The 14512-nt window shown below is 72.4% G+C and overlaps 2 protein-coding genes across 3 annotated transcripts in view; both read left to right on the top strand.

The window, feature by feature from the left end:
- Positions 1–395: 395 nt before the first annotated feature.
- On the top strand, positions 396–10491 carry STIP1 (stress induced phosphoprotein 1). Of its 2 annotated transcripts, XM_067314811.1 has the most exons (14): positions 396–475; positions 2847–3056; positions 3145–3286; positions 4125–4266; positions 5571–5784; positions 5890–6016; positions 6147–6249; positions 6339–6459; positions 6537–6633; positions 6737–6861; positions 7916–7952; positions 8065–8168; positions 8894–9066; positions 10364–10491. In XM_067314811.1, the coding sequence occupies exons 1-14, from the start codon at positions 467–469 to the stop codon at positions 10434–10436; spliced, it is 1677 nt and encodes a 558-aa protein (XP_067170912.1). In that variant the 5' UTR covers positions 396–466; the 3' UTR covers positions 10437–10491. The 2 variants fall into 2 exon arrangements, with proteins under 2 accessions (XP_067170912.1, XP_067170913.1); XM_067314812.1 differs by lacking the exons at positions 396–475; positions 2847–3056; positions 3145–3286 and adding an exon at positions 3934–3957.
- Positions 10492–11852: 1361 nt separating this feature from the next.
- FERMT3 (FERM domain containing kindlin 3) overlaps positions 11853–14512 on the top strand; it is a 2972-nt gene continuing 312 nt past the window's right edge. The window contains exons 1-2 of the mRNA XM_067314763.1: positions 11853–12266; positions 14225–14458. Of these exons, the coding sequence (XP_067170864.1) occupies positions 12104–12266; positions 14225–14458 (397 nt within the window). The 5' untranslated portion in view covers positions 11853–12103. The remainder of the gene's footprint in view (positions 12267–14224; positions 14459–14512) is intronic.

Here is a 14512-nt window from a genome sequence, read left to right as displayed (position 1 = left end):
GGCGGCGCCCTGGTTCCAGGCGAGGCCCCGCCCCCCGCGCGTCGGCCCCGCGCCGAGCCAATGGGAGAGGTGGAAAATTCCAGAAGGGAGGGGGGCCTGGCCAATGGGCGCCGCCGCCGCCGCCGCGTCGCGAGGCGGGCGGGGCGGGCCAATGGGCGGTGAGCGCCGCCAGCCCGGGCCAATCGGCGGGCAAAGGGGGCGGGCCCCCTCGTTGCCGGGCCGAGCCGGCTTCCGGGAGGGGAGGCGGGGCGGGCCTTCGGCGGGTGGGCGTCCTTCCCCGCGGCCAATGGGCGGCGGCGGGGGGCGGGGCGGGGCGCGGGCGCCGGCCAATGGGGGCGCGCGGGGGTGCGCGCGGGCGGGGCCTGCGGCCAATGGGGGGGCGGGGGGGGCGGGCCGCGAGGCTTCTAGCAGGTTCCAGAAGGCGGCGCGGGGCGGCGGGAGCGGAGCGAGCGGAACCGGCGCCGCCATGGAGCAGGTGGGGGCGGGGGCCACCGCCGGGGGGGCTCGGGGGGCGCCGGGGGAGGGTTTTTGTGGGGCCGGGGTGGTCTTGAGGGGTTATGGGGCTGAGGGAGGGGGCCTGAGGGAATCCTGTGGGGCTGGGGGGGTCCTGAGGGTGTGTGGGGCTGGGGCGGGTGTCCCTGAGGGTTTTGTGGGGGTCCTGTGGGGCCGGGGGTGTCCTGAGGTGATGTGGGGCTGGGGGAAGGGGGCCTATGGGGGTTCTGAGGGGCTGGGGGGGCTTTGAGGGTCTTGTGGGGGTCCTGTGGGGCCGGGGGTGTCTTGAGGTGATGTGGGGCTGAGAGAAGGGGACCTATGGGGGTTCTGAGGGGCTGGGGGGGCTTTGAGGGTCTTGTGGGGGTCCTGTGGGGCCGGGGGTGTCCTGAGGTGATGTGGGGCTGGGAGGAGGGGGTTTATGGGGGTCCTGAGGTGATGTGGGGCTGGGGGGAGGGGGCCTGAGGGGGTCCTGTGGGGCTGGGGGGATCCTGAGGGGATGTGGGGCTGGGGGGAGGGGGCTTATGGGGGTTCTGAGGTGATGTGGGGCTGGGGGGAGGGGGCCTGAGGGGGTCCTGTGGGGCCGGGTTGTCTTGAGGGGATGTGGGGCTGGGGGGAGGGGGCCTGAGGGGGTTCTGTGGGGCTGGGGGGATCCTGAGGGGATGTGGGGCTGGGGGGAGGGGGCCTATGGGGGTCCTGAGGGGCTGGGGGGGGTCCTGAGGGGATGTGGGGCTGGGAGGAGGGGGCCTGTGGGGCCGGGGGGGTCCCTAAGGGTGTGTGGGGCTGGGGAGGGGGCTCCGGAGGGGCCTGTGGGGTTCATGTGGGGCCTGTGGGGACCCTCTGGGGCTGGGGGTGGGGTTCCTGAGGGGGCCGCGGGGGTCCCAAGGGTGTGTGGGGCTGGGCAGGGGGATGCTGAGAGGATCAGGGGGGCCGAAGGGGTCCTGGGGGGCTGGGGAGAGGGTCTGATGGGGCCCTGAAGGCCTGCGGGGGCTGCAGAGGGGGGCTGGGAGGGGTGAGGGGGGGCCCCAGGGGCTGGGGAGGGGTCCTGAGGGGCTTTGGGGCTGGGGAGGGGGGTGCTGGTGGGGGGGTGGGGCTGCAGAGGGGGACCAGGGGGGTCCTGTGGGGCTGGGGAGGGGGGTTACGGGGGCCCGGAGAGAGTACGAGCCCGAGGAAAGGGGCTGAGGGGGTCCTGGGGGGCTGGGGGGGGTGTGAAGGGACCCTCAGGGGCGGGGGAGGGATCCGGAGGGGGTGCGGGGCTGGGTTAGGGGGTCGTTGGGGTCCCGTGGGGCTGGGGAGGGGGAGTGGAAGGGGGCTGCGGGGGTCCTGAGGGGGCCTGAGCCTGAAGAGAGGGGCTGGGAGGGGGCTGGGGGGGTCCTGGAGCCGTTGTGGGGCTGCGGAGGGGGGCTGGGGGGTGGGAGGGGTCCTGAGGGGCTTACGGGGGTCCTGAGGGGGGTGTGGGGCTGCGTTAGGGGGTCACTGGGGGGCTGGGGGGGGGCTCAGGGGGTTACGGAGACCCTGGGGGGGATGTGAGGGGTCTTAAGGGGCTTGCAGGGGTCCCAAAGTGATTCTGTGGGGCCGCAAAGGGGTCTGCGAGGGTCCTGAGGGGCTGACGGGGGTCCTGAGGGGGGTGTGGGGCTGCGTTAGGGGGTCACTGGGAGCTGGGGGGGGGCTCAGGGGGGTTACGGAGACCCTGGGGGGGATGTGAGGGGCCTTAAGGGGCTTGCAGGGGTCCCAAAGTGATTCTGTGGGGCCGCAAAGGGGTCTGCGAGGGTCCTGAGGGGCTGACGGGGGTCCTGAGGGGGGTGTGGGCTGCGTTAGGGGGTCACCGGGCTCCTGTGGGGCTGGGGGGGGGCTTTGGGGGGGGGACTAGAAGGGGGTCACGAGGAGGAGAGTCATGTGGGGCTGGGGCGAGGGGCTGCCCAGATCCTGTGGGGCTGGGGGGGGGCCCTGAGGGGGGGTGTGGGGGGCTGGAGAGGGGCTTCCCGGTGGGGGGGGGGGGACGAGGGGGTCCTGAGAGCCCTGTGGGGCTGGGGGGGCCCTGAGGGGGGGGCGTGGGGCAGAAGAGGGGCTTCCCGGTGGGGGGGGGGGGGGGCGAGGGGGTCCTGAGAGCCCTGTGGGGCTGGGGGGGGCCCTGGGGGGGGCGAGGGGGTCCTGAGGGAGCAGGGGGCTGGCAGGGGGGGTCCTGGGGGGCCGCGAGGGCTTTTGGGGGGGTTCGGGGAGCAGGAGGAGCCCGCAGCGGCCCGAGGCCTTGACGCCTGCGGGGCCGAGCCCGCGCTCTTCCTCGCGTCCGGAGCGGGGGGGGTCTCTCTTCCTCGCCGCGCGCCCACCGCTCCCGTGCCCCCCCCCGCCGCGAGCAGGTGACGGAGCTGAAGGAGAAGGGGAACCGGGCGCTGAGCGCGGGCGACATCGGCGCGGCGCTGCGCCACTACTCGGAGGCCATCGCGCTGGACGGCGCCAACGCCGTGCTCTTCAGCAACCGCTCGGCCGCCTACGCGCGCCAGGGCGACTACGCGCGCGCCCTCGACGACGCCTGCCGCACCCTGCAGCTCAAGCCCGACTGGGCCAAGGTGGGCGCTGCGGGGGGGCCGCGGTCCGCGCGGGGAGGGGGGCCCCGCCGCCTCTCACCGCCCCCGCGTCCCCCCCCCCCCGTTTCAGGGCTACTCGCGCAAGGCGGCCGCCCTCGAGTTCCTGGGGCGCCTCGAGGAGGCCAAGCAGACGTACGAGGAGGGGCTGAGGCGCGAGCCGGGCAGCGCGCAGCTCAAGGACGGGCTGCGCCACGTGGAGGCCAGGCTGGCCGGTGGGTGCCGGGGGGGTTGGGGGGGGCGTTTGGGGAGGGGGGGGGCTGCGCCATGTGGAGGCCAGGCTGGCTGGTGGGTGCCGTGGGGGGCGTTTGGGGAGGGGGGGCTGCACCACGTGGAGGCCAGGCTGGCTGGTGGGTGCCGGGGGGGGCGTTTGGGGAGGGGGGGGGGCTGCGCCATGTGGAGGCCAGGCTGGCTGGAGGGGTTGGGGGGGGATTTGGGGGGGGGGGCTTGGGGGGGGGGGCTGCGCCATGTGGAGGCCAGGCTGGCCGGTGGGTGCCGAGGGGTTTGGGGGGGGGTTTGGGGGGGTTTTGGGGGAGGGGGGGTGTTGGGGGGGGGCTGTGCCACATGGAGGCCAGGCTGGCCGGTGGGTGCCAGGGGGGTTGGGGGCGTTTGGGGAGGGGGGGGGCTGCACCACGTGGAGGCCAGGCTGGCTGGTGGGTGCCGGGGGGGGCGTTTGGGGAGGGGGGGGGCTGCGCCATGTGGAGGCCAGGCTGGCTGGAGGGGTTGGGGGGGGATTTGGGGGGGGGGGCTTGGGGGGGGGGGGCTGCGCCATGTGGAGGCCAGGCTGGCCGGTGGGTGCCGAGGGGTTTGGGGGGGGGTTTGGGGGGGTTTTGGGGGAGGGGGGGTGTTGGGGGGGGGCTGTGCCACATGGAGGCCAGGCTGGCCGGTGGGTGCCAGGGGGGTTGGGGGCGTTTGGGGAGGGGGGGGGGCTGCACCACGTGGAGGCCAGGCTGGCTGGTGGGTGCCAGGGGGTTTGGGGGGGGGCGTCGGAGGGGGGGTTTGGGGAGGGGGGGTGTTGGCGCCCCCCTGACGCCGCCGCCCCCCCCCCCGCAGAGAGGAAGCTGCTGAACCCGTTCAACGCGCCCAACCTGTACCAGCGGCTGGAGGGCGACCCCCGCACGCGGGCCCTGCTCGCCGACCCCGGCTACCGGGAGCTGCTGGAGCAGCTGCGCAGCAAACCCGCCGAGCTGGGCACGTGAGTGAGCCGGGGGGGGATCCGGGGGGGGCCGCGAGGTTTGGGGGGATCCAGCAGCGTCCTGAGCCACCTCTGGGGGGATCTGCTCAGCTCCAGGGGGATCCTGGGTGCATCCAGCTGGGTCCCTGAGGTTTTGGGGGGGATCTAGCAGGGTCCTGAGCCACCTCTGGGGGGATCTGAGGGGGATCTGGTCAGCTCCAAGGGGATCCTGGGTGGATCCAGCTGGGTCCGTGAGGTTTTGGGGGGGATCTAGCAGGGTCCTGAGCCATCTCTGGGGGGATCTGGTCAGCTCCAGGGGGATCCTGGGTGGATCCAGCTGGGTCCGTGAGGTTTTGGGGGGGATCCAGCAGCATCCTGAGCCACCTCTGGGGGGATCTGGTCAGCTCCAGGGGGATCCTGGGTGCATCCAGCTGGGTCCCTGAGGTTTTGGGGGGGATCTAGCAGGGTCCTGAGCCACCTCTGGGGGGATCTGAGGGGGATCTGGTCAGCTCCAGGGGGATCCTGGGTGGATCCAACTGGGTTCGTGAGGTTTTGGGGGTGGATCTAGCAGGGTCCTGAGCCATCCCAGGGAGATCAGAGCGGGATTTGGCCGATTCTAAGGGGGTCCTGGGTGGATCCAGCTGGGTCCCTGAGGTTTTGCAGGGATCTGGCGGGGTCTGTGGGGTCCTGAGACATCCCTGGGGGGATCTGAGGGGGCTCTGGTCAGCTCCAGGGAGTCCTGAGCGGATCCAGCTGGGTCCCTGAGGCTTTGGGGGGGATTTAGCAGGGCCCTGAACCGCACCTGGGGGGATTTGAGGGGGATTTAGCCAGCTTTAGGGGATCCTGGGTGGATCTGGTTGGGTCTGCGAGGTTCGGGGGGGTCTGCGGGGTCCTGATGAACCCCTCGGGTCGGGTTTGGGGGGTCTTGGGTGCCCTTGGGTGGGATCTGGTTGGGTCTGGAGGGTGCTTGGGTGCCCTTCGAGGGGGATGTGATCAGGTCTGGGGGGTCCTGGGTGCCCTGCAGGGATCTTGGGTGCCCCAGGGGGGTCCTGGGTGCCCCTGGGGGGGGATGTGGTCAGGTCTGGGGGGTCCTGGGTGCTCCTGGGGGGTCCTGGGTGCCCTTGGGGTGGATCTGGTTGGGTATGGGGGGTCCTGGGTGCCCCAGTGGAGTCCTGGGTGCCCTGGGGGGGGGGATGTGGTCAGGTCTGGGGGGTCCTGGGTGCCCCCGGGGTGATTTGGGCTGGGTGTTGGGGGGCGTCAGGCCGTGTTTCGGGGGGGGTCGGGGGCGCGAGGCCATGGGCGGCGTTGGCGTCCCCCCCCCGCAGGAAGCTGCAGGACCCGCGGGTGATGACGACGCTGAGCGTGCTGCTGGGCGTGGACCTGAGCGGCGGCGAGGAGGAGGAGGAGGCCATGTCCCCCCCGCCGCCGCCGCCCCCCGCCGCCGCGTCCCAGCCGCAGCAGCCCCCCCGCCGCGACCCCCCCCAGCCGCAGCCCCAGCCGCAGCCCATGGAGGAGGAGCTGCCCGAGAACAAGAAGCAGGTAGGAGCCGCGCAGGGTGAGGAGGGGGGGGGTCCCGGCGGCCCCCGCGCCGTCACCCACCGCGTGTGTGTCCGTGTCCCCCCCCCCCGCCCCGGTGTCGCCCAGGCGCTGCGGGAGAAGGAGCTGGGCAACGCCGCGTATCGCCAGAAGAGCTTCGAGGCGGCGCTGGACCACTACGCCCGCGCCCGCCGCCTCGACCCCGCCAACATGACCTACATCGCCAACCAGGCGGGTGCGCGCCGGGGACGGGGGTCGCCGCGGCGGCCTTTTGGGGAGGAGGGGGACACACGCGCCCCCCCCCCCCCCCCCCCCCCCGGGGACGCTGACGTCGTCCTTCTCCCTTTTCCGACCCCGCGCCGCAGCCGTCTACTTCGAGAAGGGCGAGTACCAGCGGTGCCGGGAGCTGTGCGAGGAGGCCATCGAGGTGGGCCGCGAGAACCGCGAGGATTACCGGCAGATCGCCAAGTGAGCTGAGCGCCGCGGGGGGGGGGGCACCCAAAACACACACCCCCCCCCGGGACCCCCATTTTCATTCCCTTTCCTCGTCCCCGTAGGGCTTACGCCCGCGTCGGCAACTCCTACTTCAAGGAGGAGCGGTACAAGGAGGCGATCCAGTTCTACAACAAGTCGCTGGCCGAGCACCGCACGCCCGACGTGCTCAAGAAGTGCCAGCAGGTGAGTGGCGGGGGGGGATTTGGGGGGGTCCCGGCGGGGATTTGGGGGGGCCCCCCGCCCACCCCCTCGCTCCGCAGGCCGAGAAGATCCTCAAGGAGCAGGAGCGCTTGGCCTACATCGACCCCGAGCTGGCGCTGGAGGAGAAGAACAAGGGCAACGAGTGTTTCCAGAAAGGTGAGCGGTGCCCCGAGGGGAAGGGGGGGGGGTTGGGGGCCCCCCCACGGCCCGGCTCACCCCCCCCCCCGCGTGTCCCCCCCCCCGACCCCCCCCCCCCCAGGAGACTACCCCCGCGCCATGAAGCACTACACGGAGGCCATCAAGCGCAACCCCAACGACGCCAAGCTCTACAGCAACCGGGCCGCCTGCTACACCAAACTGCTCGAGTTCCAGCTCGCGCTGAAGGTGGGGGCTCGGGGGGGGGGGGGGGCTGGGGGATCATCCTGGGGGTCCTGGGGACACCTGGGGGCTGGTTTGGGAGTCTGGGGACACTAGGGACTAATTTGGGGCTCTGGGGGCTCATTCTGGGGTTCTGGGGACACCAAGGGCTGGTTTGGGGATCTTGGGGCTCATCCTGGGGGTCCTGGGGACACCTGGGGGCTGTTTTGGGGGTCCTGGGGCTCATCCCAGGGGTCTCAGGGACACCGAGGGCTGGTTTTGGGGTCTGGGGGCTCATCCTGGGGTCCTGGGGACACCTGGGGGCTGTTTTGGGGGTCCTGGGGCTCATCCAGGGGTCTCAGGGACACCAAGGGCTGGTTTTGGGGTCTCGGGGCTCATCCTGGGGTCCTGGGGACACCTGGGGGCTGGTTTGGGGTCTGGGGACGCCTGGGGGCTGGTTTTGGGGTCTTGGGGCTCATCCTGGGGGTGCTGGGGGCACCTGGGGGCTGGTTTTGGGGTCTGGGGGCTCATCTTGGGGGTGCTGGGGGCACCTGGGGGCTGGTTTTGGGGTCTCGGGGCTCATCTTGGGGGTCCTGGGGACACCGAGAGCTGGTTTGGGGGGTTTGGGGACACCAAGGGCTGGTTTGGGGGTGTTGCGGCTCCTTTTAGGGCTCGGGGGGGCAGGTTTGGGGTGCCGGGGGCTTCTCTCTGTGTTTTTGGGGGCCCTCGGGGCTGGTTTTGGGGGTCTGGGTCCTGCCCAACAGGTTTTGGGGTGCCGAGGGGACGGTGCGAGGACGGCTGTGGCTCCTGGGGACACCCCGGGGCCGGGTGGGGGGATTGGGGGGGGGCACCCCGGGGCCGTTTTTGGGGTCGGGGGGCCCCTTTTGGTGCCTGGGTGCCAGTTTTGGGGTGCCGGCGGGCAGGGGGTGAGGCCGGTGCTGTCCCGGGGGGTCCCCGGGCGGCTGGTTTGGGTGTGGGGGAGCCGCCTGACGCCCGGCGGGTGACGCTCGGGGCCCCCCCGTCCCCCGGGGGGGGCAGTTTTGGGGTCCCCCGTCCCCCCCTGACGTCCCCTCTCCCGCAGGACTGCGAGGAGTGCATCCGCCTCGAGCCCTCCTTCAGTAAGTGTGGGGCAGGCGGGGGCCTCCCCCGTCCCCCCCCCCACCCCGAATCGCGGGGCGCCCCCCCTCCCCGGCTCACGGGGTACCCCCCGCCGCCGCCGCCTGTCCCCAGTCAAGGGCTACACCCGGAAAGCGGCGGCGCTGGAGGCCATGAAGGACTACACCAAAGCCATGGACGTCTACCAGAAAGCCCTCGACCTCGACACCGCCTGTAAGGTGAGCGGGGGGTTCCTGGCGGGGGGGGGGGGTCTGGGGGGTCCCGGCGGGGTTTTGGGGGGGTCCTGTCACCCCTCCGGCAACCCCCTACTTGTTCTCATCCGTGTCACATGGCTGAGGGCTACTAACAGTGCGCAGTACAACCGCAACAACAGTCGTGAGGAGGAGAAGCGGTGTTTGTGGGGGTCCCATCATGGTTTTGGGGGTTCTGTCACCTCTCTGGTGACCCTGTGCTTGTCATCGCCTGTATGAGACAGCCCAGGGCTACCAGCGGTGTGCGGTACAACCGCAACAACAGCCGCGAGGAAGAGAAGCGACGTGCCTGGGGGGATTGGGGGGTCCTGTTGGGGTTTCGGGGGTCCTGTCACCCCCACAGCACCCCAGGGTGTTGTCCCCAGCCACAGGAGGCAGCAGAGGGCTATCAGCGGTGTGCAGTACAACCACAACAACAGCCGCAAGGAAGGGAATTGACACCCCATGGGGGCTCCCGGGGGGATTGGGGGGGTCCTGTCAGGGTTTTGGGGGTCCTGTCACCCTTCCAGCAGCCACACGCTTGTCCTCACCCACGTGAGATGGCTGAGGGCTACCGGTGGTGTGTAGTACAACCGCACCAACAGCTTGTGAGGAGGGGAATTGACGCGCCGTGGGGGCTCCCGGGGGAATCGGGAGGGTCCCGTCGGGGTCTCGGGGCTCCCGTCACCCCCGCGCGCTGTCCCCCCGCGCAGGAGGCGGCGGAGGGCTACCAGCGGTGCCTGCTGGCGCAGTACAACCGCAACGACAACCCCGAGGAGGTGAAGCGGCGCGCCATGGCCGACCCCGAGGTGCAGCAGATCATGAGCGACCCGGCCATGCGCCTCATCCTCGAGCAGATGCAGAAGGACCCGCAGGCCCTCAGCGAGTGAGTGGGGCGCTGGGCGTCCCCGCGGCGTCAGGCGGCGTCCCCGCACCGTCGCGGCGTCCCCGCGGCGCCTGTTCTCGTCCCTCGGCCCAGGGCGCGCCGGGAGCCGGCTGTCTGGGGGCTCGGGGGTCGTCCCTGCATCATCCCTTGTTCTCGTGTCACCTGCCGTTGCCATGCGTTATCGGGGTCCCCTACAGTGTTCCTGGAGCTGTTGGGGTGACACAGGCTCCCTAGGAACATTCCTGTGTCACCTGGTGTTGTCGCTGTCACAGGGTGCTCCTAGCTTTTTTGGAGCGGTTGGGGTGTCACGGGGTCTCCTTGGGGTTGTCCCCGTGCCACCTGCCATCACCCCCATCGTGGAGTCTCCCTCCAGCTGTCCTGGCGTTGTGGGGTCCTCCGGGGTGTCGCAGCGTCCCCCAGGGTGTCCCCGTGTCACTTGCTGGGGTCCTTTTGCCTGTCACAGGCAGCACCGGGGTGTCACGGGGTCCTTTGGGGTGTCCCTGGGCTGCATCACGGTGTCCCCAGGGCCACCACAGAGCCGGTTCCTGTGTCACGGTGTCCCCAAGGCCACCACAGAGCCAGTTCCTGTGTCACGGTGTCCCCAAGGCCACCACGGAGCCGGTTCCTGTGTCACGGTGTCCCCAGGGCCACCACAAGGCTGGTTCCTGTGTCATGGTGTCCCCAAGGCCACCGTGGGGCTGGTTCCTGTGTCACGGTGTCCCTAAGGCCACCACAGAGCCGGTTCCTGTGTCACGGTGTCCCCAAGGCCACCGTGGGGCTGGTTCCTGTGTCACGGTGTCCCTAAGGCCACCACAGAGCCGGTTCCTGTGTCACGGTGTCCCCAAGGCCACCGTGGGGCTGGTTCCCTCCCCATCCCCGTGTCCCCAAGGCCACCTCACCCCCCTACCCCAGGCCCTGAGGCCACTTCCATCCCCTGTGTCACGGGCCACCAAGGCCACCGCAGGGCCGGTCCCCACCTTGTTCCCTGCGTCACAGGGTCCCCAAGGCCACCCGTCCCCCGTCAGCAGCTCCCTGTGTCACACGTCCCCAAGGCCGCCGTGGGGTGGGGGCCCCGAGCCCCCCCCCTGTCCCCCCCCCACGTCACGCGTCCTTGAGGCCACCACGGGGTTGGGACGCGGAAGCCACCTGCGTCACAGGGTCCTCAAGGCCACCAAGGGGCTGGTGTCCCCTTAGGACCCTGAGGCCACCAGGGGGGTCCCATTCCCCCCCCCCCCAGGTCCCTAATGCCACCCCGGGGACGTCCCCCCCCATGTCCCCCCCCCTCGTGTCCCCGCAGGCACTTGAAGAACCCCGTCATCGCCCAGAAGATCCAGAAGCTCATGGACGTCGGCCTCATCGCCATCCGGTGATGTCCCCCGCCCGGGGGCCACCCGCCGCCGCCGCCGCCGTGTCCCCCCCCCCTCCGTGGGGCGTCCCCTCCCCGTGGGGGGGGGCAGGGTGTCCCCTCTCCCTCCCCCCCCCCTCCCCCCCCGGGGCCATCGGGGCTGCCCCGGGGGGGACATCGGGGACGCGCCGGAGGGGGGCAGGGGGGTGGCAGGGTGTCCCCGGGGGGGGGGGGGGACATGGGGACATCGTTGGGGGGGGGCCCAGGTGCCCCCCCCGCCACCACCATGTTGTTTCGGTTTTGGGGGTGCCGCGGCCCCCCCCCGCGCCCCAATAAAAAGCGGAGCAGTTGCCGAGCTGAGGTGTCTGTGGGGCGCCCGGACGCCGGGGCCCCTTGGGGGGGGGGGGGACACGGGGTGCTGGGGGGGGTCCCGGACGCCTGGGCCCCTCCCCGGCTCCCGCACGGGGGGGGGGGGGGTGGGACCGGCCCCCGGACGCCTGGGCTCCCTGCTCCAAGGGGAAGTTGAGGGTTGGCACGTGGTTGGGGGGGGGGGGAGGGCAGGACGCCTGGGCCCCTGGGCGGAGCCGCCCCCGCTTCTCCGTGGGGGGGGTGATTTTGTCCTAAATTGGGCGTCTCTCGCCCCAAATAAAAAGGAGCCCGGGTGTGCGGGCGTGGCCCCCTCCGCGGTGCCGCGTGCTGCAGGGGCCCAGGCGTCCGGGGGGGGGGCCCAGGCGTCCGGGTGCCGCTTCCTGCCCCGCCCCGGGGCCTGCGCGCGGCGCCCCGGAAGGACCCGATTCCCGCCCCCCCCCCCCGGGGACAAAGGTGGCACCGCGGTGAGTGGGGCCCGCCCGGACGCCTGGGCCCGCCTGCGCTCCTGGGGCCTCCCCCGCCATCGGGGGCCCAGGCGTCCGGGCCCCCTGCGGGCTCCCCTGCTAACAGGGGTGGTGGGGCGGGGGGCCCAGGCGTCCGGGCCCCCCCCCCGGTGGGTGTAAGGAGGAGATGGCGGGGCAGGAGGGGCCCAGGCGTCCGGGTTCCTCCCGACGGATGTGATGGGGGAGGGCAGGGCGGGGGCCCAGGCGTCCGGGTCCCCCCCAATAGATGCGATGGGGGACGGTGGGGCAGGAGGGGCCCAGGCGTCCGGGTTCCTCCCGACAGATGTGATGGGGGAGGGCGGGGCAGGGGCCCAGGCATCCGGGCCCCCATATCTAGCGGCTCGATGGCATGGTGGGGAAGGGGCCCAGGCGTCTGGGTCCCACCCAATAGATGCAATGGGAAATGATGGGGCAGGAGGGGCCCAGGCGTCCGGGTTCCCCCCAACGGAAGTGATGGGGGATGACGGGGCAGGAGGGGCCCAGGCGTCCGGGTCCCCCCCCGATAGACGCAATGGGGGACGGCGGGGCAGGAGGGGCCCAGGCATCTGGGTGTGTCCCCGATAGGCGGTAGGGAGGGGGATGACGACTTAGGGGCCCAGGCGTCCGGGCCGGTCTCCCTTCCCCTCCTCGACTTCCTCTGCGGCGGTGGGAGCACCGGGGTGGGCCCAGGCGTCCGGGGCAGCGGCAGCGGCAGGGACCCAGGCGTCCGGGGCGGCAGCAGCAGCGTCAGGGGCCCAGGCGTCCGGGGCGGCGGTGACAGCAGCGGGGACCCAGGCGTGCGGGTGCCGCAGGGCTCGGTGCCGCGCGGGGCCCCGGCGCCATGGCGGGGCTGAAGACGGCGAGCGGCGAAGCCATCGACGGCTCCTTCGAGCTGCGGGTGGAGGTGGAGCAGGGCCCCCCCGCGCCCCCCCGCGCCCTCGCCCTCCGCGTCACCGGCGACCTCCACGTCGGCGGCCTCATGCTCCTCATCGTCGACACCGTTGGTGAGTCCATCCCTGTCCCATCCCGTCCCGTCCCTCCCCGCTGCCGCGGGCCCAGGCATCCGGCGCCGCCGCCCCCTTCCTGCATCCCTGGTGCTTCCAGCCTCCCCGAGGGCCCAGGCGTCCGGGTGGCCTTGGATCTGACCCCCAAGGGCCCAGGCGTCCGGGTGGCCTTGGATCTGACCCCTGAGGGCCCAGGCATCCGGGTGGCCTTGGATCTGACCCCCGAGGGCCCAGGTGTCCGGGTGGCCTTGGATCCGATCCCTGAGGGCCCAGGCGTCCGGGTGGCTTTGGATCTGACCCCTGAGAGCGCAGGCATCTGGGTTATCCCTGCTCTGATCTCCCCAAGGGCCCAGGCGTCCGGGCAGCCTTGGCTCTGACCCTCGAGGGCCCAGGCGTCCGGGTGGCCTTGGATCCGATCCCTGAGGGCCCAGGCGTCCGGGTGGCTTTGGATCTGACCCCTGAGAGCGCAGGCATCTGGGTTATCCCTGCTCTGATCTCCCCAAGGGCCCAGGCGTCCGGGCAGCCTTGGCTCTGACCCCTGAGGGCCCAGGCGTCCGGGTGGTCCTTGCCCTGATATCCCCGAGCGTCTGGGCAGCCTCAGATTTGACCCCAAGGGCCCAGGCGTCCGGGTCATCCCTGCTCTGATCTTCCTGAGGGCCCAGGCGTCCGGGCGGCCTTGAATCTGACCCCTGAGTGCCCAGGTGTCCGGGTGGCCTCGGCTCTGACCCCTGAGGGCCCAGGCGTCCGGGTCATCCCTGCTCTGATCTCCCCGAGGGCCCAGGCGTCCGGGTGGCCTCGGATCCACCCCCCGAGGGCCCAGGCGTCCGGGTGGTCTCTGCTCCAGCCCTTGGCGCCATTGGTGTCCCGAGGGCCCAGGCGTCCGGGCAGCCTTGGATCCGCCCCCCCCGAGGACCCAGGCGCCTGGGCTCACCCCCCCCCCCCCGCGTGGCATCACGCGGCACTGAGTGGCCGCCGGGGGGGGGGGGGCAGGGGGGCGGGGCAGGATGCGGCCTGGGGACACCCAGCCCTTATCGGGGGGCTGCCGGCGCCCCCCGCTTCCGCCCCCCCCCGTTTCCCCCCTTCCGCGTCCCCCCCGTGTCCCCCTCCGTGTCCCCCTGGCCCGGCCGATAAGGGAACCGCAGGCCATAAATAGCCCCGGGGTGGGGCCCGGACGCCTGGGTCCTTCCCGGGCTGCCCGTGGGGGGTCCCCGTGTCCCCCCATGTCCCCCCCCACGTCACCCTGTGACCCGTGGTGGTGCTGGGGGTCCCCGTGTCCCCCCCACGTCACCCCTGTGGTCCCCATTTTGGGGCGCAGTGGCCCCCCCCAGTCCCCATCGCAGGGTGCGTTGGGACCCCTCGGTCCCATTTCGGGGTGTGGTGGGACCCCCAGACCCTCCCAGGTTCCCGTTTTGGGGTGCAGCGGGTCCCCCTGACTCCTGTTCCCCCCACAGGGATGCAGCGGGACTGGTCGGACCACGCGCTGTGCTGGGACCCCCCCGGTCCCCATTTTGGGGTGCAATGGGACCCCCATACCCCCCGGTCCCCATTTTGGGGTACAATGGGACCCCCCAGATCCCCCAGGTCCTCATTTTGGGGTGCAATGGGTCCCCCAGATCCCCCAGGTCCCCATTTTGGGGTGCAGTGGGACCCCTAGATCCCCCAGGTCCCCATTTCGGGGTGCAATGGGACCCCCAGCCCCCCCGTTCCCCATTTTGGGGTGCAATGGGACCCTCAGATCCCCCATTCCCCATTTCAGGGTACAATGGGACCCCCAGCCCCCCCATTCCCCATTTTGGGGTGCAATGGGACCCCCCAGCCCCCCCAGGTTCCCATTTCGGGGTGCAATGGGACCCCCAGACCCCCCAGGTTCCCGTTTCGGGGTGCAATGGGACCCCCAGACCCCCCAGGTCCCCGTTTCGGGGTGCAACGGTCGCCACCAACCCCTCTCCCCGCCGCAGGGGTGCAGCGGGACTGGTCGGACCACGCGCTGTGGTGGGCGCAGCGGCGGCAGTGGCTGCTGCGGCCCGGGCGCACGCTGGACGCGCTGGGCGTGGGGGCGGACGCCGCGCTGCGCTTCGCCCCCCAGCACCGGCCGCTGCGCCTGCGCCTGCCCAACCGCCGCCGCCTCCGCCTGCGCCTCTCCTTCGCCCAGCCCGTGAGCCGCGCTGTCGCCCACGCCTGCCGCCTCCTCGGTGCGTCGTCGTCCCCCCCCCCCCCGCCGCCGCCGCCAGGGGGCTCTTGGGGGA

The sequence above is a fragment of the Apteryx mantelli genome, chromosome 37, assembly GCF_036417845.1.
Source record: "Apteryx mantelli isolate bAptMan1 chromosome 37, bAptMan1.hap1, whole genome shotgun sequence".
NCBI classification, from domain to species: Eukaryota; Metazoa; Chordata; class Aves; order Apterygiformes; family Apterygidae; genus Apteryx; species Apteryx mantelli.
The sequence above is the reverse complement of the archived record's forward strand: the minus strand, read 5'-3'. Positions and strand labels throughout refer to the sequence as shown.

Excerpts from the sequence above, each read along its gene's own strand:
- STIP1 (XM_067314811.1), top strand. Across the intron at positions 6,017-6,146 it reads CTACATCGCCAACCAGGCGG|CCGTCTACTTCGAGAAGGGC; the intron begins GTGCGCGCCGGG and ends CCCGCGCCGCAG. Across the intron at positions 9,067-10,363 it reads GACCCGCAGGCCCTCAGCGA|GCACTTGAAGAACCCCGTCA; the intron begins GTGAGTGGGGCG and ends GTGTCCCCGCAG.